This window comes from Canis lupus, chromosome X (assembly GCF_048164855.1).
Source record: "Canis lupus baileyi chromosome X, mCanLup2.hap1, whole genome shotgun sequence".
NCBI classification, from domain to species: Eukaryota; Metazoa; Chordata; class Mammalia; order Carnivora; family Canidae; genus Canis; species Canis lupus.
The window spans coordinates 95,369,611-95,390,825 of NC_132876.1; the positions used below are offsets into that span (position 1 = coordinate 95,369,611).

The 21,215-nt window shown below is 37.1% G+C and overlaps 1 protein-coding gene and 1 pseudogene across 1 annotated transcript in view; one reads left to right on the top strand and one right to left on the bottom strand.

Moving 5' to 3' along the window:
- TMEM47 (transmembrane protein 47) overlaps positions 1 to 5,307 on the top strand; it is a 30,396-nt gene extending 25,089 nt beyond the window's left edge. The window contains exon 3 of the mRNA XM_072817515.1: positions 1,914 to 5,307. Coding sequence (XP_072673616.1) covers positions 1,914 to 2,092 — 179 coding nt within the window. The 3' untranslated portion in view covers positions 2,093 to 5,307. The remainder of the gene's footprint in view (positions 1 to 1,913) is intronic.
- Positions 5,308 to 19,618: 14,311 nt separating this feature from the next.
- LOC140628551 (small ribosomal subunit protein uS5 pseudogene) lies at positions 19,619 to 20,447 on the bottom strand (annotated as a pseudogene).
- Positions 20,448 to 21,215: the final 768 nt, after the last annotated feature.

The window sequence follows — 21,215 nt, forward strand, 5'->3', positions numbered from 1 at the left end:
ATGCCAAGAGATTCTCCTTTCATATGGACCTATTCATCCACTCTCTATAGCATGGAACTGTGGTAGGCCAGTGCTGGCCTGGAGCAGTGTTGAACTGCATGGCAGAGGTGTTTCAAATTCTTCTATCTGGCTCCAGAAAGGTCACCTGACACTTAGTCAGAACCTTTTAGAAAATAATGATTTTGCGGAATCACACCCTCATGAATTTTCTGGAGTTCATCAGTTTTATGCTAGAGAGAGGACCATTAATGTAGACTTTCTAGGAACATTAATCATATTGGTAATAAGGATCTTTTATAGGTACTGAGAATACATGAGCATAGACTTTAAAGCACAAAACTCTAGTTTAATTAAACACACTATCCATCCTACTAATCTTTTTAAAAAATGTAATAAACTGTTATCTTTTTTACTATATCAGATTTTATTCTTGTCTCTTTAATTGTTACATTTTTTGTTGTACTTTTGGAATTCACAGTATTTTAAAGAGAAGTTAAATGATAATCATTTTGACTAAACATTTATGTACCAGGGGTTGGCCAAATTTTTTATATAAAGGGCCAGATAGTAAGCACCTCTGGCTTTATGAGCCACATGGTTTTTCCATTGCAGCTACTCAGCTTTGCTATTGTAGTGCAGACAGTACATAAATAAATGAGCCTGGCCGTGTTCCAATAAAACTTTTTTTTCAAAAACAAACAACAGACCAGATTTGGTAGCTTGCCAGTCCCTGTCCCATATTACATAGTACCCCAGATTTTTAAAGATTGTTTCTTGAGGGTAGAAGCTGTCATATAGTAGAGAATGAGGCAGATCCATCCCATAAATTCTAGTTAAGTTGATTTAAATAAAGTAGAAATTATATAATAGTTGATGCAATATGAAGTTACGATTTTGGATGGAAGACATCATCTCATGTAATCTAGTGTCTCCTATATAGAAATACCCACAGGATAAATACCACTTTAATTTTAGATACTAAAAAAAAAAAAAACCCTTTCCTTATTAATTGGCTTGTTTTATTTCATTAGGCATGACTCATCACAGTTTCCTGTTAGCCCTGACAACTGACTTAAGAACTAAGATTTAGCTAACAATGAAGAGCTGAGTTTTGTGCTCAATTGTTGGAGTCATCATTAGCTTATGTTTTCAGTACCATTATCTCCCATGCCTTCATTGATTTAATTCATTTTTGAAAGTAGGTGAAGAACAAATATATCAACATCATCTGTTATATCTATTACAAAAGTAGAGTTGGACGTGGCTTCTTGACAAAGATGACTTTTGAGCCCCTTCTTAAGGATGAGAGGAAAGGAATGAAAACTGTTTTTGATCAGAAGAATTTAAGCGAAGATATCATGGTAGGAGTTGCTGGAATAGTCAGCTAAGTTATGTGGTTTTGAGAAGCAGTGGGAAGAAAAGCCTGTCTTAAATCATAGCTTGACCAGTTTCATCAGTACAAATGAATTTGAATTCCTCACTTCCTCAAGAGCATAAATAGCAAGGGTTTGGGGTGTTTGGGGCCACTGTTCTCGGGGAATTATTTACAGGTTTTGTATAGTGGAACAGTTTAGCTTATAGTGCTACTTGCATAATAGTGATGATTATATATGCATGTCTGTAAAGTGAGAATCACTACTTTGTATGCTCATGTAAATTATTATATTGTACTAATTATTTCATCGAATACTGTTATAGTGAGTTACTAGTTATTAGTAGACTAATTCTTACTCTGTTGTGAAACTGTTAAAAAATTATTAATGTTTTAAGGTATACCACCTAGAATAAGCAGTGCTTCAAATTTTTTGGCTGTTATGTTTGATTAAAAAGTAATTCTCATATATATTTGTATGTTGTATCATTTTATTTCCTGCAAATAACATGTTTCTAATTTCTACTTACTTTTCTTTCAGTTGTTTTACAGGTTTGCAGCCTGGTCCTTTACCCAATCAAGTTCATTGAAACTGTGAGCTTGAAAATTTACCATGAGTTCAACTGGGGTTATGGCCTGGCCTGGGGTGCAACTATATTTTCGTTTGGGGGTGCCATCCTTTATTGCCTGAACCCTAAGAACTACGAAGACTACTACTAGAACCAACAGTCTCAGATTTTAAAAACAACCAACCATCCAACAAAAGGATTACTTCTGTATCTTTTCTAACTCACTGTTTTCTAAAACACTTGTGGAGTATCAAGCAGTTTGCTCAGTTGATTTAATATCTTTTGCCTTTTGGCTGTCAGTATCATAACCAGCTTTTACATCCATTTTAGGGACCTGCACAAATTAAGAGAGCTGATTAGACATAGGCAAATGCTGCAAACTTCCAATATGTTCATGTCATTTTTCTTGACAAGTGAAAGGGTCTGTATGACAGCAACCATTGTGAGATACTAGTTGGAATGAGAAATGCCTGAATCTCCTATTGCCTGCAGGGGAGCAGCTGGCATAAGAAACATTTAGAAGTTCCTTTGCTCTGACAAGGATTCCACTGCTATAGAGTCCTTATTACCTGCTTATCCCACCCAATGACTAAATTGGCCATTGGTTATTTGCTTGAGTGAGCTTTTGAAAGGTGAACTGCCCTTCAGCACCTAATGGGAGTTCTGAGTGTAATGGGTTAAAGGTATATAGATTCTACCTTCAAGAATAGTCTTTTTGAATGGGAGGCAATGCTTTGGCAGTCAGCATCTCCCTGGGAAAGGAGTCAAGACTTGGAGACATGTGCTTTTCATTATGTGGTTAGAAATTGTGCCTCAGCCGTATCTAGAATGAGGACAATTGAGAGTCTCTACTTTCCCTGGGGCAACTAGAAAGAACTATGCATGAGTTGCTTTTGTCCTAAGTACCCTTTAAATCATTTACCAAACATTACCGCAAATAATTGTGCGTATGTAACAAGCTTAAATATTTTTATAGAAGGTGAACCATTAGTATACATGGTAGTAAACTATTCCGTAGCCCTATACATGCATTTGCCTATTACACATAAAAGTAACATTTGCTCTAGTGAAGTGATTTGAACACTAACCTTGTACACGTTAAGAGGCTTAGATTGGTATTCACACTTACTTACTGTACAAAAGTACATATATTTTAAAGCTTTTGCTCTCTGTTCTCTACTGTTTCACTGGAAAGTTTTAATAGAATTGTAAAGAAGAAAAATTGCAATGGTGTTAACCTGAAAATTCATGATTCTTCTGTAAGCACTATAGTTCAACGAAGAGTAGCAATTAGAATGATCATTTTGTTAAAAATTCAGTAAAATAGAAGGCTGCTTTTTTTTCAAGTACCTTAAATGTCTTTATTAAAAAATAAAAGAATAGTGATAGATTTATAGAAATGTCTTAATGTCTCAGTAGAGGAGTAGAATTCATTGGTGATCACCTGGTCCTCTGAAGTGAACTAATGGGCTAACTGATTTGTGCACACAATTATGATGGATTTATGTTACAGGAATCATTTGTTGGCTGTTCAAATGGAAGGAAATATCAATGATAGGGAATAAGTTTGCCACTAATCTCAGACTGCAAACTTGTGTTAATCCTGTTTACTATACAAATTTGGATAGTTTAATTGTAAACATATTTTTATATCAAATATACAGTTCTAATATAAAAGTTATAAATAATTATTTTTGTTAACAAAGGCACTAAAACAGTATTCCTGGTTTTGGCCCTTTTGCAGAAAGAAGCATTGGAAAAATCATTTAAAACATACTTATGTTCTATTGTATTGCAAAATCCGTTAAGAGCAGGACTACATCAATAGTATTTAATAATTTGGTTTACCTCCCAGAACAGAGTTCTGCTTTCAGCATGTCTTATGAACTGTTTGCCAAAACAACAGAAAAAAAAATCTATTTTATTATTCAAATGCTTAGAAAAAAAAAAAAACCCTCCTATCTTGTGACTTTTCTGTAGGATCACAAAGTAAATATGAAGAACCAGGCTGAATCTTATTTTAGCAATGACAGACAAAAGTAATTAAATGCATCCTAGAGAGAAACCTTTATGAAAGTATATGATTCTCTCTAGAATCATAAGAAACTATGGGTGAAGTTTTCCAGAAAAATATTAGTATTATATAATCCTTTGAAGCAATTTTCTTGAGAAATAGTAAAATCTGGGCCAGACTGTCTTGCAGTTAATTGCGTATTGTCAGAGCAGCATGAGAAATACGATATTTGTTGGATAGGGATTTCGGTTACTAACCACTCTCTATTGTGAGAGAGTCTCTTTATTCCTGAATAATGGAAGAACAGTACTTTGGTGCTGACATCAATGAGGCACTTTTCTTAGTCCTAGTGGAGGATGCAGTGTGCTGTTAGACCAGTACCACATCTCGAGTCTTTTCAAGTTTTCATTCTCTGTCAGTATGACAGGCTGGAAAATGACAATATGTTATAGGCTAAGGCACACATGTTTGCAGTACACTGAAAAGTAGATTTCTTCTATAACTTTTTTCCTCTCCCCAGTGAAGAGCCCTATGTTATATTTCTACCATCACTAATATTTGAAAGTATTTCATGACTAACGAACTCAGTACAACATGAAAGTTGTTGCTCATCCGAAATATGGTATCGTCTATCAAAATAAACACGTGAATTTTCACCTACATTATGTCTTTGCCGCTTTAGGTTTGTTTGATGTTTTCTTACAAGCAAAACTGTTAACTATAAATCCATTGTTTATCTTAGATATATACATGTACACACATAGAGCATAAAATACTCAGCAGGGCTAGTTATTTGGATTTCTTGCACAACTATTTAGCTTTTTGTAAGTTCAACATGTAAATTTTAAAGACAAATATAGAGAGACCTATGTGTTTGAAATATAAATGATATATATGGATTAGCATGTACCTGTATATTATTAAACATGCAATGAACTGACTGGTAAGTGATGTCTAATTGTATGGCTAGCAATGTAATTTATTCAGACTGTATTTTTGTACAGAGCAGCGCACACTAACCTATGCCTCTGTGTCCTCTTTAATGCCTAAAACTGTGCCTAGAAATTTCATCTGTCTTAAGAAATAAAATTATACTTCATGCTGTTTATGCTATAGTTTCTCTACTGCTGTTCTATATTTATTATTTTTAAATATATGACATGTTTACTACTTAAATATGAATCCATGGTATTCTGGTTATTTTTTTTAACAGTCCTCTGGGGGGAACCTGTTTCTCACTCCAGTGGTTTTGAGTTTGCAGTTTCACAATCAGTTCTTCATTTCATGATTTTTGTAGCTGACATATGAAGTTATCTATGTGGATAAAATAAAAATAAAAGTGGTTTCACTGATGTGGTTTGACTTGTGTCTTCTCTACTGTGTAGACCCATTAACAGATTCCTAAATTACATGTCTTCAATTCCCATCTCCTTTATGATATATATATCACTTAGTAAACAGAACCTACTGTGACATGCTCATTTTATGTAAAACTTTTTAATACTAGTTTTGTTTCATATTCTTTTCCAAGATTCTTTCTGTCCCCTGCAGTTGAGTTATATAAGCAATAAAAGAAAGAATGTTAAATGTCTAAACTTTGTTTTGAAATGCACAGGAGGGAGATACAGTGTAGGCTATCGGTTTTCTACTCTAATGACACAATTAGAAACAGGAGTGGCAAAAGGTTGATACTCTATTTTGGGTTTTGTTTAGTTTACGGCCTTTGCAAGGTATGTTAAAACTGCCCTTCCTGCATTATTTCTAATTCTTAGAGAAGCAGTCTACATTTTCAGTACACATGCACATGTGCGTGTGAAGAAATCCATAAAATTAAAAGTCAAAATTTCTCATCACCTTTGTGTCTATAGATGGTGAGTGTACTTGGAAAGAAATTTAAATAAGGCAATAAAATCCACTTCTATGATTGCCAGAAATTTTTCTTGAAGGTATAAATAGAACCACATATAATTGAATAAACTTTCTTGGGTTGATAAAATCAGTTTGAACACGAAGCACATATTTTTGTTAGAATATCCCTTCATGTCTCATATGAACTCTTAAATGTTGAAAGGTTCACAATTTTTTTCTGCCAAAAGATACTGTAAATCATCTACAATCCTATGCTATATTTAATATGAAACTTCCAAAAGTATGTATATTTGACAGCTATAAATTCTATCATTTTTGGAGATTTCCCTTTCAACAGCCTTATTCTAATTTGATGGAGTAGCATCATTCATTTCATGTATTACATTTTCAGTATAAAGTACTTGCATTTGTATACAGAATTCTCATGAGCAAAACACTTTTACAAACATGTCCTGCCTGGTAATTATCCATGACCCACTTTCTCAGAATTTGGAAGACATGGAGACATAACTTCACTCTGATTTGACAAGGGAAAATCCTTTGCCTTCAGAGATTTCATTGTGAACATGAAACAGAAAGGCATTTTCAATTTGCTTTGCCATAAGGGCCATATACCCTGGTAGCTGTTTCTTTTATTAAGTCAGGTCCATCCTATATCAACACAGTGTCTCATTTTGAAGGTTTTCAAATCATTTGGGTTAGAAAATAAATTGGTAGTGAAATTATTTCCTATTCTGTAGGATAATCCACCAAATACCTGAATTTCTGATTTATCAAATTCTCATGACCTTCTGTTAATAGCTTTTCAGAAGCACTACTTTAAATGGGACTAAATGGGATTAAAAGAGCAAATAAAAAATTACAATTATGTGCTTAGTATTTGCACAGGAAGCACTAATTTATTTGAATAACTTAACTTCTATGTCAACTACTGGAACGTGGTATCATAGCTGCTTAATGCCAAAGTTAAAATCAGATTAACAAAACGCCATCTACTAAAATGCAAACAGTTTTTCTTATATGAGGCAGATCTTCAGACTGTTCGGGAAGTCCTCAGATTTTTAACAACCACATGTTGCTATGAGCAAAGAGTCCATATATCTATACTTGGAAAATCTGTTTTCAAAGAGTCACCAGCTGAGTGACTCATACATTTATATTCCAGCAGTAAGTCTAATGGTTCCAAAGTATAACTAAGAGAACAGGAGCTGAACTGTTCAAGTGGGAAGAATAATATGTGGTGTTTCTAAGCCAAGATTAACAGCACACAAAGAATGGTGTTCTTTATAAAACTAAAGCTGTGTTGAGTGGTTCACCAGAGAAACTCAGTTTTGGCAAGCAATTATTTCCAAGTTGAATGACTTCATAGGAATAATGATTATAAAAGAAACTTGGAACAAGTACTGGAAAATCATGTCGTCAAACCAGAAAAACCTTGAATACTTCCATTTTTTGCATGTGACAAGAATTAATGAAGAAAACAGTATCTAAACATCTATATACTAATGAACATATATATACTAATTATATATAATTACACATGATGTATATGTGATGATGGTACCGAAGACTCCCCCCTTGGGTGATTTCGATTTATCATTATGAAGGTAAAATAAGAAATAAAAGGCTATTTTTAAAAATAAAAATTTGGTTCACAGGAAGAGTTCAAAGAAATTGTTTTAAGTCTGAACAGACTTGAGATCATTATGACTGAGGGATTAAATTGTTCAGGGATACATGCAGGAGAAACACTACCTTGCTGGTCTTTGATGCCATGTGTTAGCTGAAAAGACATATGGTCTCATGCTTGGGAACCTCTCCCACACCAACTTCTCTATCAAAGTGTTTTTGGAGAGTAAGTCGTCCTTAGTGGCCGTATCACTGCTCCGTGGCAACTCCTTACAACAAGAACAATTTTCCAATTTTTAACATTTTGGTGATTCTTCTTTTTTTTTTTTTTTTTAAAGATTTTATTTATTTATTCATAGAGACAGAGAGGGAGAGAGGCAGAGACACAGGCAGAGGGAGAAGCAGGCATCATACAGAGAGCCTGACGTGGGACTTGATCCAGGGTCTCCAGGATCAAGCCCTGGGCTGCAGGCGGCGCTAAACCGCTGCGCCACCAGGGCTGCCCCATTTTGGTGATTCTTCTTAAACATTATCTAGCTGTTATGGTTGTGCTAATTATTTGCATAGTGATGTGTCTGAAAGAAGCAAAATCAGAAATTGTAATTGTTAGGAAGGAAACATTTTCCTCTACCATTCAAGCTTTTTTTTTTTTTTCTGGTCTTAAGAATTAAATTAACATGAGACAGATAAACAGGAGAAAATCCAATTTAATTACATACATATGGGGACTCTGTAAGATTATGAGGCCCATAGGCAGTCAGGCAATTGAGGCTTATATGACATTGGTAGCTAAGGAGAAGGGGGTATGGGTTTGAAAAAGTCAATATTTGGTAAACAAATATTTCCTGATCCATCCAGAAACAATGGGACACAGAGAGGACCTGAATCAAACAGCACTTGCTCGGTTCCTCTCTGTCTACCATGCCTAGTTCATATTATACTATAGTTATCTATGGTGATAGCTCTCTCCTGGAGTAGATCCTGTATCTAAATACTTTCAGGCAGTTATGGAGGAGGCAAAAAAGAAAAACCCCTGAGTCTTCTGTTTCTTAAAAACAATCATCCTGGGATGCCTGGGTGGCTCTGTGGTTAAGTGTCTGCCTTCCACCCAGGGCCTGATCCCGGAAGCCCGGGATCAAGTCCCACATTGGGCTCCCTGCATGGAGCCTGCTTCTCCCTCTGCCTGTGTCTCTTGCCTCTCTCTCTCTGTCTCTCATGAATAAATAAATAAATTTTTTTAAAAAATCATCCTAAAGTAATACACATGCCAAAAGACACATTTTGGGGTGGCAAATTTTGCTCCCCAAAATAATAAAACGTTTAACATTTATGATAATGAAAATTATATTTTTCATTCATCTCCAACCTCTGAGTGCTGTTCACTCTTGGAAAAAAGTTGGCATAAATTTGACATAATACAGAAAACCTTATGGGGGTATAATGTTTCATATAAAATTTCCAGCTATACTTTCTGAAGTCCTTCATATTTTTAAACGCTGCTTAATGAAGCAGAATTTTGTAAAAATCTATTCTTGGGATATTTCTGTGCAAGCCTCAATATTCAGAACATCTTTCTAGCCAATTTTCAAGACAAGGATTACTTTGAGTTACTCTCTCCCATTTCTTCAGGCATGTATAAAATTATTTTTCCCTATCTGTATCAAAAATAAATAAACTTTTATATTTAGCCAGGCAATTGAACTTTAGCAAGTTACAGTATGATCCTAAACACCAGAATCCAACCTCCCCCTGCCAATGACTGGATAGCATTTTGAAATAGAAATGCTCTAGAAGTTGAGGCAAGAACTAAGGCTACTCCTGCCTTTTCAAACCAAAAGCACTGTTTGGCTTCGGTTAGGTTTCTTTGACTTTTGCACTATTTGGACAGGGAAGACACATGTAACATGCTATTTTCTGAAACTAAGGCTGCTTTTGATTTATTAGTATAAATATATACAAATTTCATGCATTTATATGCTTAGAATGGTTTGCATATTATCTATTTTGGAACTGGAGCATTTTTAGATTTCCAATTTAACGGAAATACAAAATTACAGTCAGAGTAAGGATTGGGGAAAAATATCTACTGAAAAATATCTCCTGAAAAGGAAATTAGACAGTTGGACCTTCCAAGTTTTACCATCTAGCCATAACTGTGTGGTATAAGACTGTGTAGGTATAAGAGTAGAAACCTGACAGGCTGGTGTAATTAATTAGCTTTGGAGTCTATGCTCCACCCACCATGATTTTTCTGAAAACAGTAGAGGACTTGGCAGGCAGCCGTATTTGCACCACACGACCCTGCACCCCTGGTCAGAGGTAATTACAGCAGAGATGGTTCCTGCCTTAAGCTAGCCTCTCTGTTTCTCTTGCCCATTAATTTGGAATTGGTCTCTGCATGTAGCTAGTAATAAAATGCATAAACCATGGGGTTTTGGGGGTGTGTGCAGGGATGCAAAGAAAAACTGCAGAGAATACAGGAATGAAATAGATATGCAGAGAGAAGCAGTTAAGAAAGATCATGTAAGACCCAGAGAGTGTGAAAGAGTACCAGTTCCTAGTATAAGGTCAAGCTGCTTGTGTTCCATGAAATACTCCCATGTCCTTCCAATAATTTCCTGTTTTGATTAAACCAGTTTTAGTTGGAACCAAGGGAACCTTTTGTTAGACAAAGCACTCTTCATTTGAGAGTTCAATATTCAGGTTGTGCTAAATGTCCAAAAAAAGAATTGGGAAGTACATGAAAATTTCTTGACACACTTCCCATCCCAACCCAAGTTGCCCAACATTCCACTTCCCTGTCAAAATTTGTCCCACTTGTCTCATTCATATTACAATGCCTCATTCACAGTACAATGTAGCTCAGCAAAAATATTTTAATGTAAACTCTCCCTTCTCTGAGTATATTTTTTCCAGGATACAAGTCATATTCTAAAGGTGAGAGATCAGTAATTATCAGATGGCACAAAAGCTGCCCGGGAATCTCTGAAGCCACTCACAGTCATTTCTCCCCCATCTTACATCTAGAATGCACTGGCAATCTGCATTAGCCCATAAGAGCTGTTGTACTATGCACAACTCCAGAGAACACCGTACATATGTGTTCTCCAAGAGTGCCAGTCTTGCTGATTTCACTTATTCTTTGAATTTATGGCTTATTTTGAGGATATCAGAGCAATATATCACATACACAATATTTTTTAAAGAAGATTTTGTTTATCTACTTGAGAGAGAGAGAACAAGCAGGGCAGAGGGGCAGAGGGAGAGAGAGAGAGAGACAGAGACAGAGACAGAGACAGAGAGAGAGAGAAGCAAACTCTCCGCTGAGCGGGGAGCCCGAAGTAGGGCTCCATCCCAAGACTTCCAAGACTCAGAGATTATGATCTGAGCCAAAGGCAGACACTTATCCAACTGAGCCACCCAGGCACCCTTCACATACACAACATTATCAACTAAAGTTTCCATTATGTTCACTCTAGTGCTGCTTTGGACTCAGGTAAATCAGGCTCAAGTATAATCAAGCATGTTGGAACAAACCCATTAACTGCATGTGGTAAGAGTCTACTCATTCAATTTCTCTGGAGATCTGATCTGCATGGCTGCCTTCGCAGGTCAACCAAATGGTTACAGTTATTCAAAAGATCATCCTTTGGCTACACAGTGGCTCCAACACATGAAAAAGTATTGATATACAAACAAAGACAACTAAACCCAAGGCCAAAAGCTTAATCTCCCCCGAACTTGTGTTCCTAACTCAACCAAGGATTAAACAAGGAATGGGAAGTTCAACCTCCCCCATTCTTGCTATTGTGTCCTCCTAAACATGTGTGTGTGTGTGTGTGTGTGTGTGTGTGTGTGTGTGTGTGTGTGTTTTAAGAAAAGAATGTTACTAGAGTGCCTGGGTGGTTCAGTCGGTTAAGCATCTGCCTTCAGCTCAGGTCATGATCTCGGGGGCCTTGGATCGAGCCCCACATCAGGTTCCCAGCTCAGCAGGGAGTCTGCTCCTCCCTCTCCCTCTGCCCTGCTTATTCTCTCTCAAATAAGTAAATAAAATATTTTTAAAAAGAACATTACTTGTTCATGAAAATCCACTGATAAAATATGTATTTCAATATTAGATGCACTATGATATATATAATAACAACTTCAAGAGGAGGATTGATCTTTCTTGCAATGAGACCAAAAATACTTAGGTCTTTACAAGACCTACTAGGATGAATTTTTTAGTTCTTGGTGCAAACTATTACAGGCAGTCAAATTTTTTTTTTTTATTGGTGTTCAATTTACTAACATACAGAATAACCCCTAGTGCCCGTCACTCATTCACTCCCACCCCCTGCCCTCCTCCCCTTCCAATACCCCTAGTTCGTTTCCCAGAGTTAGCAGTCTTTACGTTCTGTCTCCCTTTCTGATATTTCCCACACATTTCTTCCCCCTTCCCTTATATTCCCTTTCACTATTATTTATATTCCCCAAATGAATGAGAACATATAATGTTTGTCCTTCTCCGACTGGCTTACTTCACTCAGCATAATACCCTCCAGTTCCATCCACGTTGAAGCAAATGGTGGGTATTTGTCATTTCTAATAGCTGAGTAATATTCCATTGTATACATAAACCACATCTTCTTTATCCATTCATCTTTCGTTGGACACCGAGGCTCCTTCCACAGTTTGGCTATCGTGGCCATTGCTGCTATAAACATCGGGGTGCAGGTGTCCCGGCGTTTCACTGCATCTGTATCTTTGGGGTAAATCCCCAGCAGTGCAATTGCTGGGTCGTAGGGCAGGTATATTTTTAACTGTTTGAGGAACCTCCACACAGTTTTCCAGAGTGGCTGCACCAGTTCACATTCCCACCAACAGTGTATGAGGGTTCCCTTTTCTCCACATCCTCTCCAACATTTGTTGTTTCCTGCCTTGTTAATTTTCCCCATTCTCACTGGTGTGAGGTGGGATCTCATTGTGGTTTTGATTTGTATTTCCCTGATGGCAAGTGATGCAGAGCATTTTCTCATGTGCATGTTGGCCATGTCTATGTCTTCCTCTGTGAGATTTCTGTTCATGTCTTTTGCCCATTTCATGATTGGATTGTTTGTTTCTTTGGTGTTGAGTTTAAGAAGTTCTTTATAGATCTTGGAAACTAGCCCTTTATCTGATATGTCATTTGCAAATATCTTCTCCCATTCTGTAGGTTGTCTTTGAGTTTTGTTGACTGTATCCTTTGCTGTGCAAAAGCTTCTTATCTTGATTAAGTCCCAATAGTTCATTTTTGCTTTTGTTTCTTTTACAGGCAGTCAAATTATCCATCATCTCCACAGCTTTCATCCAGGAGCTAAGTCATCCACTTGAAGAAGTTTTTTGGTGTTTTTTTTTTCTATTTAATTTCAAAATAAAGTTCTATTGTTTGATGTGAATTTCAGCTTTGATGGACATTTTTCTGTGACTCTGGATGACAGCAGATGGCCTCATGCCCTTAAGACAAATTGATTCATCACCAGTGATATAATACATGATCCCTTCTTTCTGTGAACAATATTGTCAAATTGTCCAGAGAAGCCACATGTTCGCACAACATGAAACAAAGGAGTGGTTCTGACAAAAGGTACTGCTGAGAAAAGTATCCCTTAGGTCGTAAGTGATAGAAGACTTCAGGGATATGGTGGAACTTTCTCTGGCCCATTTTAGTTCTTCAGTATTTGACATCACTTAATAGTCTGCATCATCATTTTTCTTATTTGTTTAAATTTCTCAGGCCTTCAAAAGATCCTTGAACACATTTAACAAAAAGTCCAATCCTTTAGCACATTCTTTTTTCCTGTGGCCTGAGCAGCAAAAGGCATTTGTTTTTTGAAATACTAGCAACTGTCCCATTTCCTGGGTCAAAGGAAAATGCATGCCTTGTTATTTTCCATTCTTATTTGGATCTAATAATCCAAGGCAAAATAATTTCGCATTTCTGACTCCTTCATTAGGAAAATGACATAAAAATCCACATAAGAAACATAGCACAAGGCATTTAGGAGTGCTGTATTTTACACACTATATTTAAATGCTTCAGGAATAAGAATAGAGTCTTAAAAATACATCAGGTCAGGGACTTGCTTCCTCCTTTATCCAATCTTTAAATGCAAACACATGCATACTGACAACTCTCCGAAAAATAGCCCTAATGAGAATTTCTCCCTTTCCCAAGGGGTGCCCTCTGCCACCATCTATTTATGGAATAATAGTGGGCTCCCTCCTTCATTCTCACATCCTACATTTAAAAGAGCAATTTCCATTTTTAAAGTATTGCTGAAAGGAAAGAAGTCATCTTTTATCACAGTCAGGAAAGGTCAGCAAGTCAGTAATCCTCCATTCACTCACTGACAGAAATATCCTTTCCTCCCACAGCAGACCAGAAAAGTGATTTATTTGAGATTGGCATTAATACATAAAATGGCCAGTACACCTAGCTATGCCTGGGCAATCCCTTACATGGTCCAGAGGCTTCTTTTATTACCTGCTAAGGCTGTGAATTGAATCTGTTGGAGCAAGCATTGTAGATAGGATTCCCAATCCCCTCCCAAGCACTCTTCCATAATATCTAATCCTGCCAAGGCCAAAATATTTTCATAATGAAGACCAACCAAGAAGCGCTCTGGGACTTTGTGCCCAGGTGTTGACCTTTCCTTTGCATTCGGGTGCCCACACACACAGACAACCCTATTTACAGAAGTTTTCTTTGTTTCTTGCAAACCACATGTTTGTTTTTCAGTCCTCCACATATTCACTGAGTTTTATTGTGTTTTTAATGTGGGCCCAATGTTGGACAAGGTCACAGGACATTACTAAAGGTATAATCTGACACTTCACAGGTCTTCTAACTCAAGTAGGGAACACAAAGCATTGCACACAGAAGCAATAATTCTGCCCTATATTGTGGAATACTTGCAGTTCTCAAATTAAGTCCACTAATTTTGTTACAACCTGATACTTTAACAATCGAGAGTATATAACAGATTTTGACCAAAATTAATACACCAGCCAACAAAATGATAAATGGAAGAATCAATCTGGGTTTTCCTGTCCAATTGTAGGTTAAGTATTTTTTTTTTGAAAAAAAAAAAGGAAAAAAAAGCCAGTCTATACCTGTGACCTATATCTTGTATAATCTAAGACACCACAGATTTTAAGACTTTGTGTACCAATAAGATAAGAAAAATCGGGGACACCTGGGTGGCTCAGTGATTGAGTGTTCGGCCTTTGGCTCAGGTCTTGATCCCAGGGTCCTGGGATTGAGTCCTGCATTGGGCTCACCACAGGAAGTCCCTCTGCCTATGTCTCTCCCTCTCTCTCTGTGTCTCTCATGAATGAATAAATAAAATCTTAAAAAAAAAAAAGTAAAAACCAAGATTCCATGGAGGAGTGGCCTAACAGGAGTCCTCTCACTATAACTGGGTTACACCAAAGCCTATAGCTTCAGCATAAAACTACGTGACTCAGTAGAGTGGCCAGAGAGAGGAGCAGCAAGGGAGCCTTAATATTTCAACCTCGACCTTGAGTGGTGAATTTGAACAGCCAGTCAGTAGTCATACAGGTTTGAGGCCTGAAATGACACTTCCAATGTGGTCCAAGAAACCTCAAGCAGAGAATTTAATTTAAAATGGTCTCAGATGGGTAGTGCCTGAAGTTGGCTGGCAAAAGCAAATGAAAATTCTCTCTGAAAGACCTTAGCTTTGATCTAGGCTGACAATGATTGAGGGTGCCATTGATTATAAGATGCATTCTGATTTCATAGGTGTGAGAAAACATATTTTAGGATTAATGAAATATGGTTATTACTTATTTGTATGCGATTAAAAGACATTCACCTCAGAATTAGCAGCTCTTAGTTGTGATTAAAACACCTGAGATTTAGGAAGAGTTGTCATATATCTTATCTTAGTTATTATTTTTCAGTGTCTTTCATTTTAGGAGACTTATCTATTGATCTTCTGTGAGGTTTCTAGCCTAGCAGTCCTAGGCTAATATGTCACTTATTCACAAAATAATAATGTCAACATATTAGGTAAGACTTTAAAGTAGTTCAGTTGAAAGATTTGCTCTCTAAAAGCAACCATTTAAAAACAGCAAGATGCTTAATGGCAGCTTAGGCTAACGGAATTTAAATAAACTGGAAGATAATCATGTAGAGGTGCTTCCATACATGATGTTCTAATTAATATTGTTTGTCTTTAAATCCTTTTTATTGTGAAATAAAACACACACAAAAGTATACAAATGTGTATGCAGAAGTTAGTAATTTTTCACAGAGTGAATATCCATATAACCATAACGAAGATCAAAAAGCTGAAATGTTGAGCTTCTTTCATCCCTGTCCTCCCATTTCCCCCACCCTAGAGATAATCATTTCCTTGTTTCCTTTTTCAAAAAAATAGCTTGGACGTTTAACTATTCATCCTTATACATTACAGTTTTATTTAGTCTGGTTTTTGAACTCAGGAAAATGGACTTATGTTGTTTTGTTTTGTTTCTGTCTTAGTTTGTTCAATATTATGTCCTTGAGATTTATCCATATTGTTGCATGTGAGTTGTAGCTTGTCCATCGCACTGCTCTATAGTATTCCATTTTATGAAGATGCACAATTTTTTACATATCTTTTTATTTATTTAAAGATTTTATTTATTTATTTATGATAGAGAGAGAGAGAGAGAGAGAGAGAGAGCTAGTGCAAAAGCAGGGAGGAAGGTAAGAGGGAGAGGGAGAAGCAGACTCCCCATTTACCAGGGAGCCCAATACGAGGCTCGAGCCCAGGACCTTGGGATCATGACCCGAGTGGAAGGCAGATCCGCTTAATTGACTGAGCCACCCAAGTGTCCTGAAGATGCCACAATATATTTATCCATTCTACTGTGGCTGGACATATAGTTTGCTCTCCGTTCGGACTATTATAAATATTGATATGATTATTCTTGTATAGATCCCTTGAAAACTGTACACACAGTTCTGTTGTGTATTTATAATTTGGAATATAATTGATGGTTTCTTGGGGGGAATTCACATGCTCAACCTAGTATTTCCAAACAGCTTTCCAAAGCAGTAGAATCAATTTGTATGCCCATTTCCCATGTATTAGCATGCCAGTTTTTAGGCGGGTTTTTTTGTCTGTTTTTTTAGTCATTTGGCCTGTGGAAAATTTTTTCAACGACTTTTAAGAATACATAAAAATTTGCATATAGCATTGTAGGATGAAACTGTCAAGATCAAAAACTATTGACAGGCTAGGACAATGAAGCAGTGACAATAAGGTAAAATTCAGCAAGAACTACATAAAGCTACATCTGATCAAGTACAATATGAAGAGACTAAGGGTCACAGAATCTCAAAAGAAAAAGATGGTGGGAGGTTATGGAGCTGTAGCTGTCAGGGGGGAAAAAAGTGCTATCCAAATCCGCATTAAGCATGGTCAGTTTTCTCATAGCAGAGCTTGTATACGGCTCACCCCCTAATTAGAAGTTCTCATTTCTCTCAGTAGATGTTTGTTAATGAATAAGTGAATGAAGGGACAATGGACTAGTTTGTGTTCAAAGCTGAGTACTAGAAAAAGATACTCAAGAGCAAAACTCCTCCCTCTTTCCTATTTCAGAGGACAGAGACAATTGTCAGAGGAGAAATGAATGATTAAAATAGGGAACAGTGATGGGGATCCCTGGGTGGCGCAGCGGTTTGGCGCCTGCCTTTGGCCCAGGGCGCGATCCTGGAGACCTGGGATCGAATCCCACGTCGGGCTCCCGGTGCATGGAGCCTGCTTCTCCCTCTGCCTATGTCTCTGCCTCTCTCTCTCTCTGTGTGACTATCATAAATAAATAAAATTTTAAAAAAATATTTTAAAAAAATAGGGAACAGTGAAATCAAGGCTAGGATCTTTTGGAGACATGGATGAAACATGGATGAAACAATAGTTTTTTATATAAATCATTTAAGTCTTAGTTATGCTTTCTGGAGAACTCTCTTTTCCTGTTCTAATTTTTTTTTAAGGTTCCTTTTTAGTTTTTCTTCCCTTTTCTTCTGAGTTCACTTTTTTCCCTCTCTTTCTCTCTTTTTGAAAGTGTCAATTCTGTGTTTTATTAAAAAAAAAGTGGGGGGAACTCCTATGGATAAAAACCTCCCAAATCAAGAAGTCCTTCTTCTGGTCATGCCTTGCTTAGCTTAGGAACACCCTTCTACAGAGAGTCCTATTTCTCTTCAGTTCTCTCCGTTATTCATTTCACCCAGTTTAGCATTCTAGTTTTATTTTTTTTTGAAGAAAATAATAAATTTAGGGAGTGTTTAATATATATAAAAATGAAAAATCGAATGGAATTTTAAAAATTCATTCCCATAGAGAATATTCCATGTAAATAAAGTCACACCTCATAAACTTAATGCCTATTAGCATCTCCAGACTTTTCTTTTTTATGTTTATTCCAATTTCCAGGCATAATCAGCTTCTTGTTTTGCACCATTTGTATTTGCATGCCTCCTCAAAGCTGAGGAATAAATGCTTGTTTCATTGCTATTTCCCTAGGTTATTTTGGTTCAGTGGTCTGATGTGTGTAACGCTTCATAAAATTAAGAAATATCTTATTAATGCCTTCATTTCCCCTTCAGGTTTTTTGCCTGTATGATCTATGCTACAGATTACATTTACTGTAAACTTAATCTATTTTTAATGACACTTGCCAAGAAAACCATGGCTTTATTTTTCTGTTTACTTGGTAGTTGCCGAGCAAATAGCAGCGGTCTATCACTGATTCGGAAGGAAGGTGGCATGCTAAATTTCACCATTTATCAGTTTTCCCTATGTAACTGGCATATCAAAGAACAGTGCATTTTAAATCATCTAGTGCTTGCCTGGGGTTTCTTTTTTTATGAGACAAAGAAAAAACTTAGTTGGAATTTTACAGCATCTTTGAAAAGGAGTTGCAGCTTCATAATAATGACTTATATTTTTAGTGTGCTTTAACATTGACAAAGCACTTTCAAAAAAAATAATCTCATTTCATCTTCACAAGAACAAAGCCATTCAGTATACTGGTTAGAATATGGCCTCTGAAGCCAGCCTCCCTAATTTCAAACCTTTCCTCTGTCATTTACTGTCTGTTAATATGACCCAGGGCAGTTCACTGAACTTTTCTGGGGTCACAGTATCCTCTTTCATCCAGGGAGGATGATAATAGTGCCTATAGATTTGTTGTGTGTGTGAAATGAGAGAATCATTTATATCTGTTAGTTATTGCCACAATAATATGTGTACTGATATAAATCCTCTAAGGTTCACAACTAAAAGTTTATAGCTGGAGGTTGGCTAGGGGTTGGCTATACTAATCATACTTGGTCTCCTGAACAGGTCTAGGAGTTGGCTGGATGTCAGTTGATCTAGGATGGCCCAGGCTGGAATGACTGGATGTCCATAACTCTCTCTAGATGTGTCTTATTCTCTAGCAGGCTATCCTGGATATATTCTCTTAGCAAAAGAGGACAAGCTCCATTGCTAAAGTTCACTTCAAACCTCTGCACCCGCTCACCCATGCTAACATTCCATTGACCAAAATAAGTCAAGTTGTTGAGTCCAGACTCAAGGGACAGGGTAGGTCAGCCCACTAGTGATGGGAGGATGCTAAAAATGTATTATTGCAAAGGGTACAAATCCAGGAGGAGGGGTAAAAAAATTGAAGCCATCATTGTAATCTACTACAACATGTGGAACATAGCAAAGTGCCTATAAGACGGAAGATTCAACAAATGTGTAGCTCGTACTATTAGGTTAATCCAAGTGAAATGATCATTTTTGTAGATAAAAATGATCAAATAGCAGCAATTTTATATGATTCAACCTCAAATTACCATTACAACTTCCTGTAAAAAAGAATTACCATCTACAATTTTCAGTGGAAGAAACTGAAGCCTAATTAATTTTCAAGGTTAGCCAGCTCATAAATTTTAGCCTTTTATTCCAATGTAGTCTTCGGACTCTAAATCCAGTTGTCTTCTCTTATATTACAGCTGCATGATGAGATGCTTGGTGATAGATAAATGATTGTAACTATGACATGATTTTATATATAACACAGAGTCATAATTTTCCGACTCTTTTTTTTCTAACAGGCTTTACTTCACTTTATTTTTCTTATATAAAATTATGTGGTGGCCACATCTGAAGCCTGGGTTCTCTGCCCAGAGATTCTGGTGTGGGTCTTTACAAGATGGTCCATGAATTCCCAATGGAGAGATTTGGTGAACACAGTCTCTTTCCAGATGTCATAGGTGAGATAGCCATAGGTCTTGGAAATGACATCAGAAGTGGCCTTGGTGAAGTTGCCTAGTGGCAGTGCAGCCCCAGGTTCAGGTGTAGCAGGTGTTGATACATCATCAGTAGCTTCTTGGGCAGTGCTTCTGGGGGCAGGGATGAAGTGCACCAGCACAGAGCCACAGGGGCCAGTCACCTTGCATGGAATGGTGCAGAGATTGCTGATCTTGTTCCTCCAGGAGCCTTGTGGCACAGGGAAGATGGAGAGGGACGCTAGAATGCTGGCCCCAGGATGGCAGTGGCTACCTCCTTGGAGCACTTAACACCCAGACCAATGTGTCCATTGTAATCTCCCATGGCAACAAATGTCTTGAACCTGGTTCACTGGCCAGCATGGGTTTGCTTTTGCACAGGTATAACTTTCAAAACCTCATCCTTGAGGGATGCCTCCAGGAAAAAGTCAATGATCTCAGAGTACTTGAGGGGCAGAGGGAAGAGACAGATCTCCTCTGGGGACTTTATCTTCATATCCTTGACCAGGTGGCCCAGCATGGTGACAGGGATCCACTCCACGTGCTTGGCCTTGCCTCCACGAGCCCTGCCCCCGACCACAGCCAGGACCAGGTCTGGTATGCCGCTGCCTCAGCCTCCACTGAAACCTTGGTGGCCTACCATTCCAGGGCCCCTGGGCCCTCCAGACTCTCCCACAGCACCAGCATAGTCACCGTTTGGTGTTTTCCTAGAGGAGCAGCTAATTTCCCAATGCTTTATCCTCATCAAACTCGTGCCCTGCCAGTGAGTACAGACATCTGAAACACCTGGTCTTTTGCCAACACTAACCCTGTAGCATTCCATCTCCTGGTTACTAGCTCCTAGAAATAGAAATGAAGCTGGTAGTAGCTAAATACTATATTAGTACTCTTAAGGAAGCCATCTCAAAAAGCACTTGAGAACTTGAGAGTTATAGCTAAGTACATTATTTCATGCTTATCTCTCTTATATTTTCCTAAACTTGCTGTCTATGGTGTTTTTTCATATTTATTTCCTGTTTATATATCTATTTATATTTTACCCTGTTAGATAAATTATTTATAAATATACATTTGGATTATTTTTACATATGTGACTATTTCATATTTAGCATTAAACTATGCATCATAATGTTTCTAGAGATGCTTTGTGTATTGTCTTTCACATGGCCTCTATTCAACAAATTGCTTTATATTGGTAAATAGACATATAGTTACAATACAATTGATTTCCCTATGTGTGGATATGGATGAGTCAATTAAATGAACATCCAAATCCAATTATTCTTACATTTATAAATCATGTTTCATATAGCTCAAGAGAGAATATTTGTAAAGAGCAATAAGCTATTAAAACTCTTCATTATCATGTATTGATGCTGAATTAAGTTTCCTTGTCTGTCAGTATCTTATTTACAATAAATCTGATTTCATTCCCCGCTTTCTACTCTCACTAGG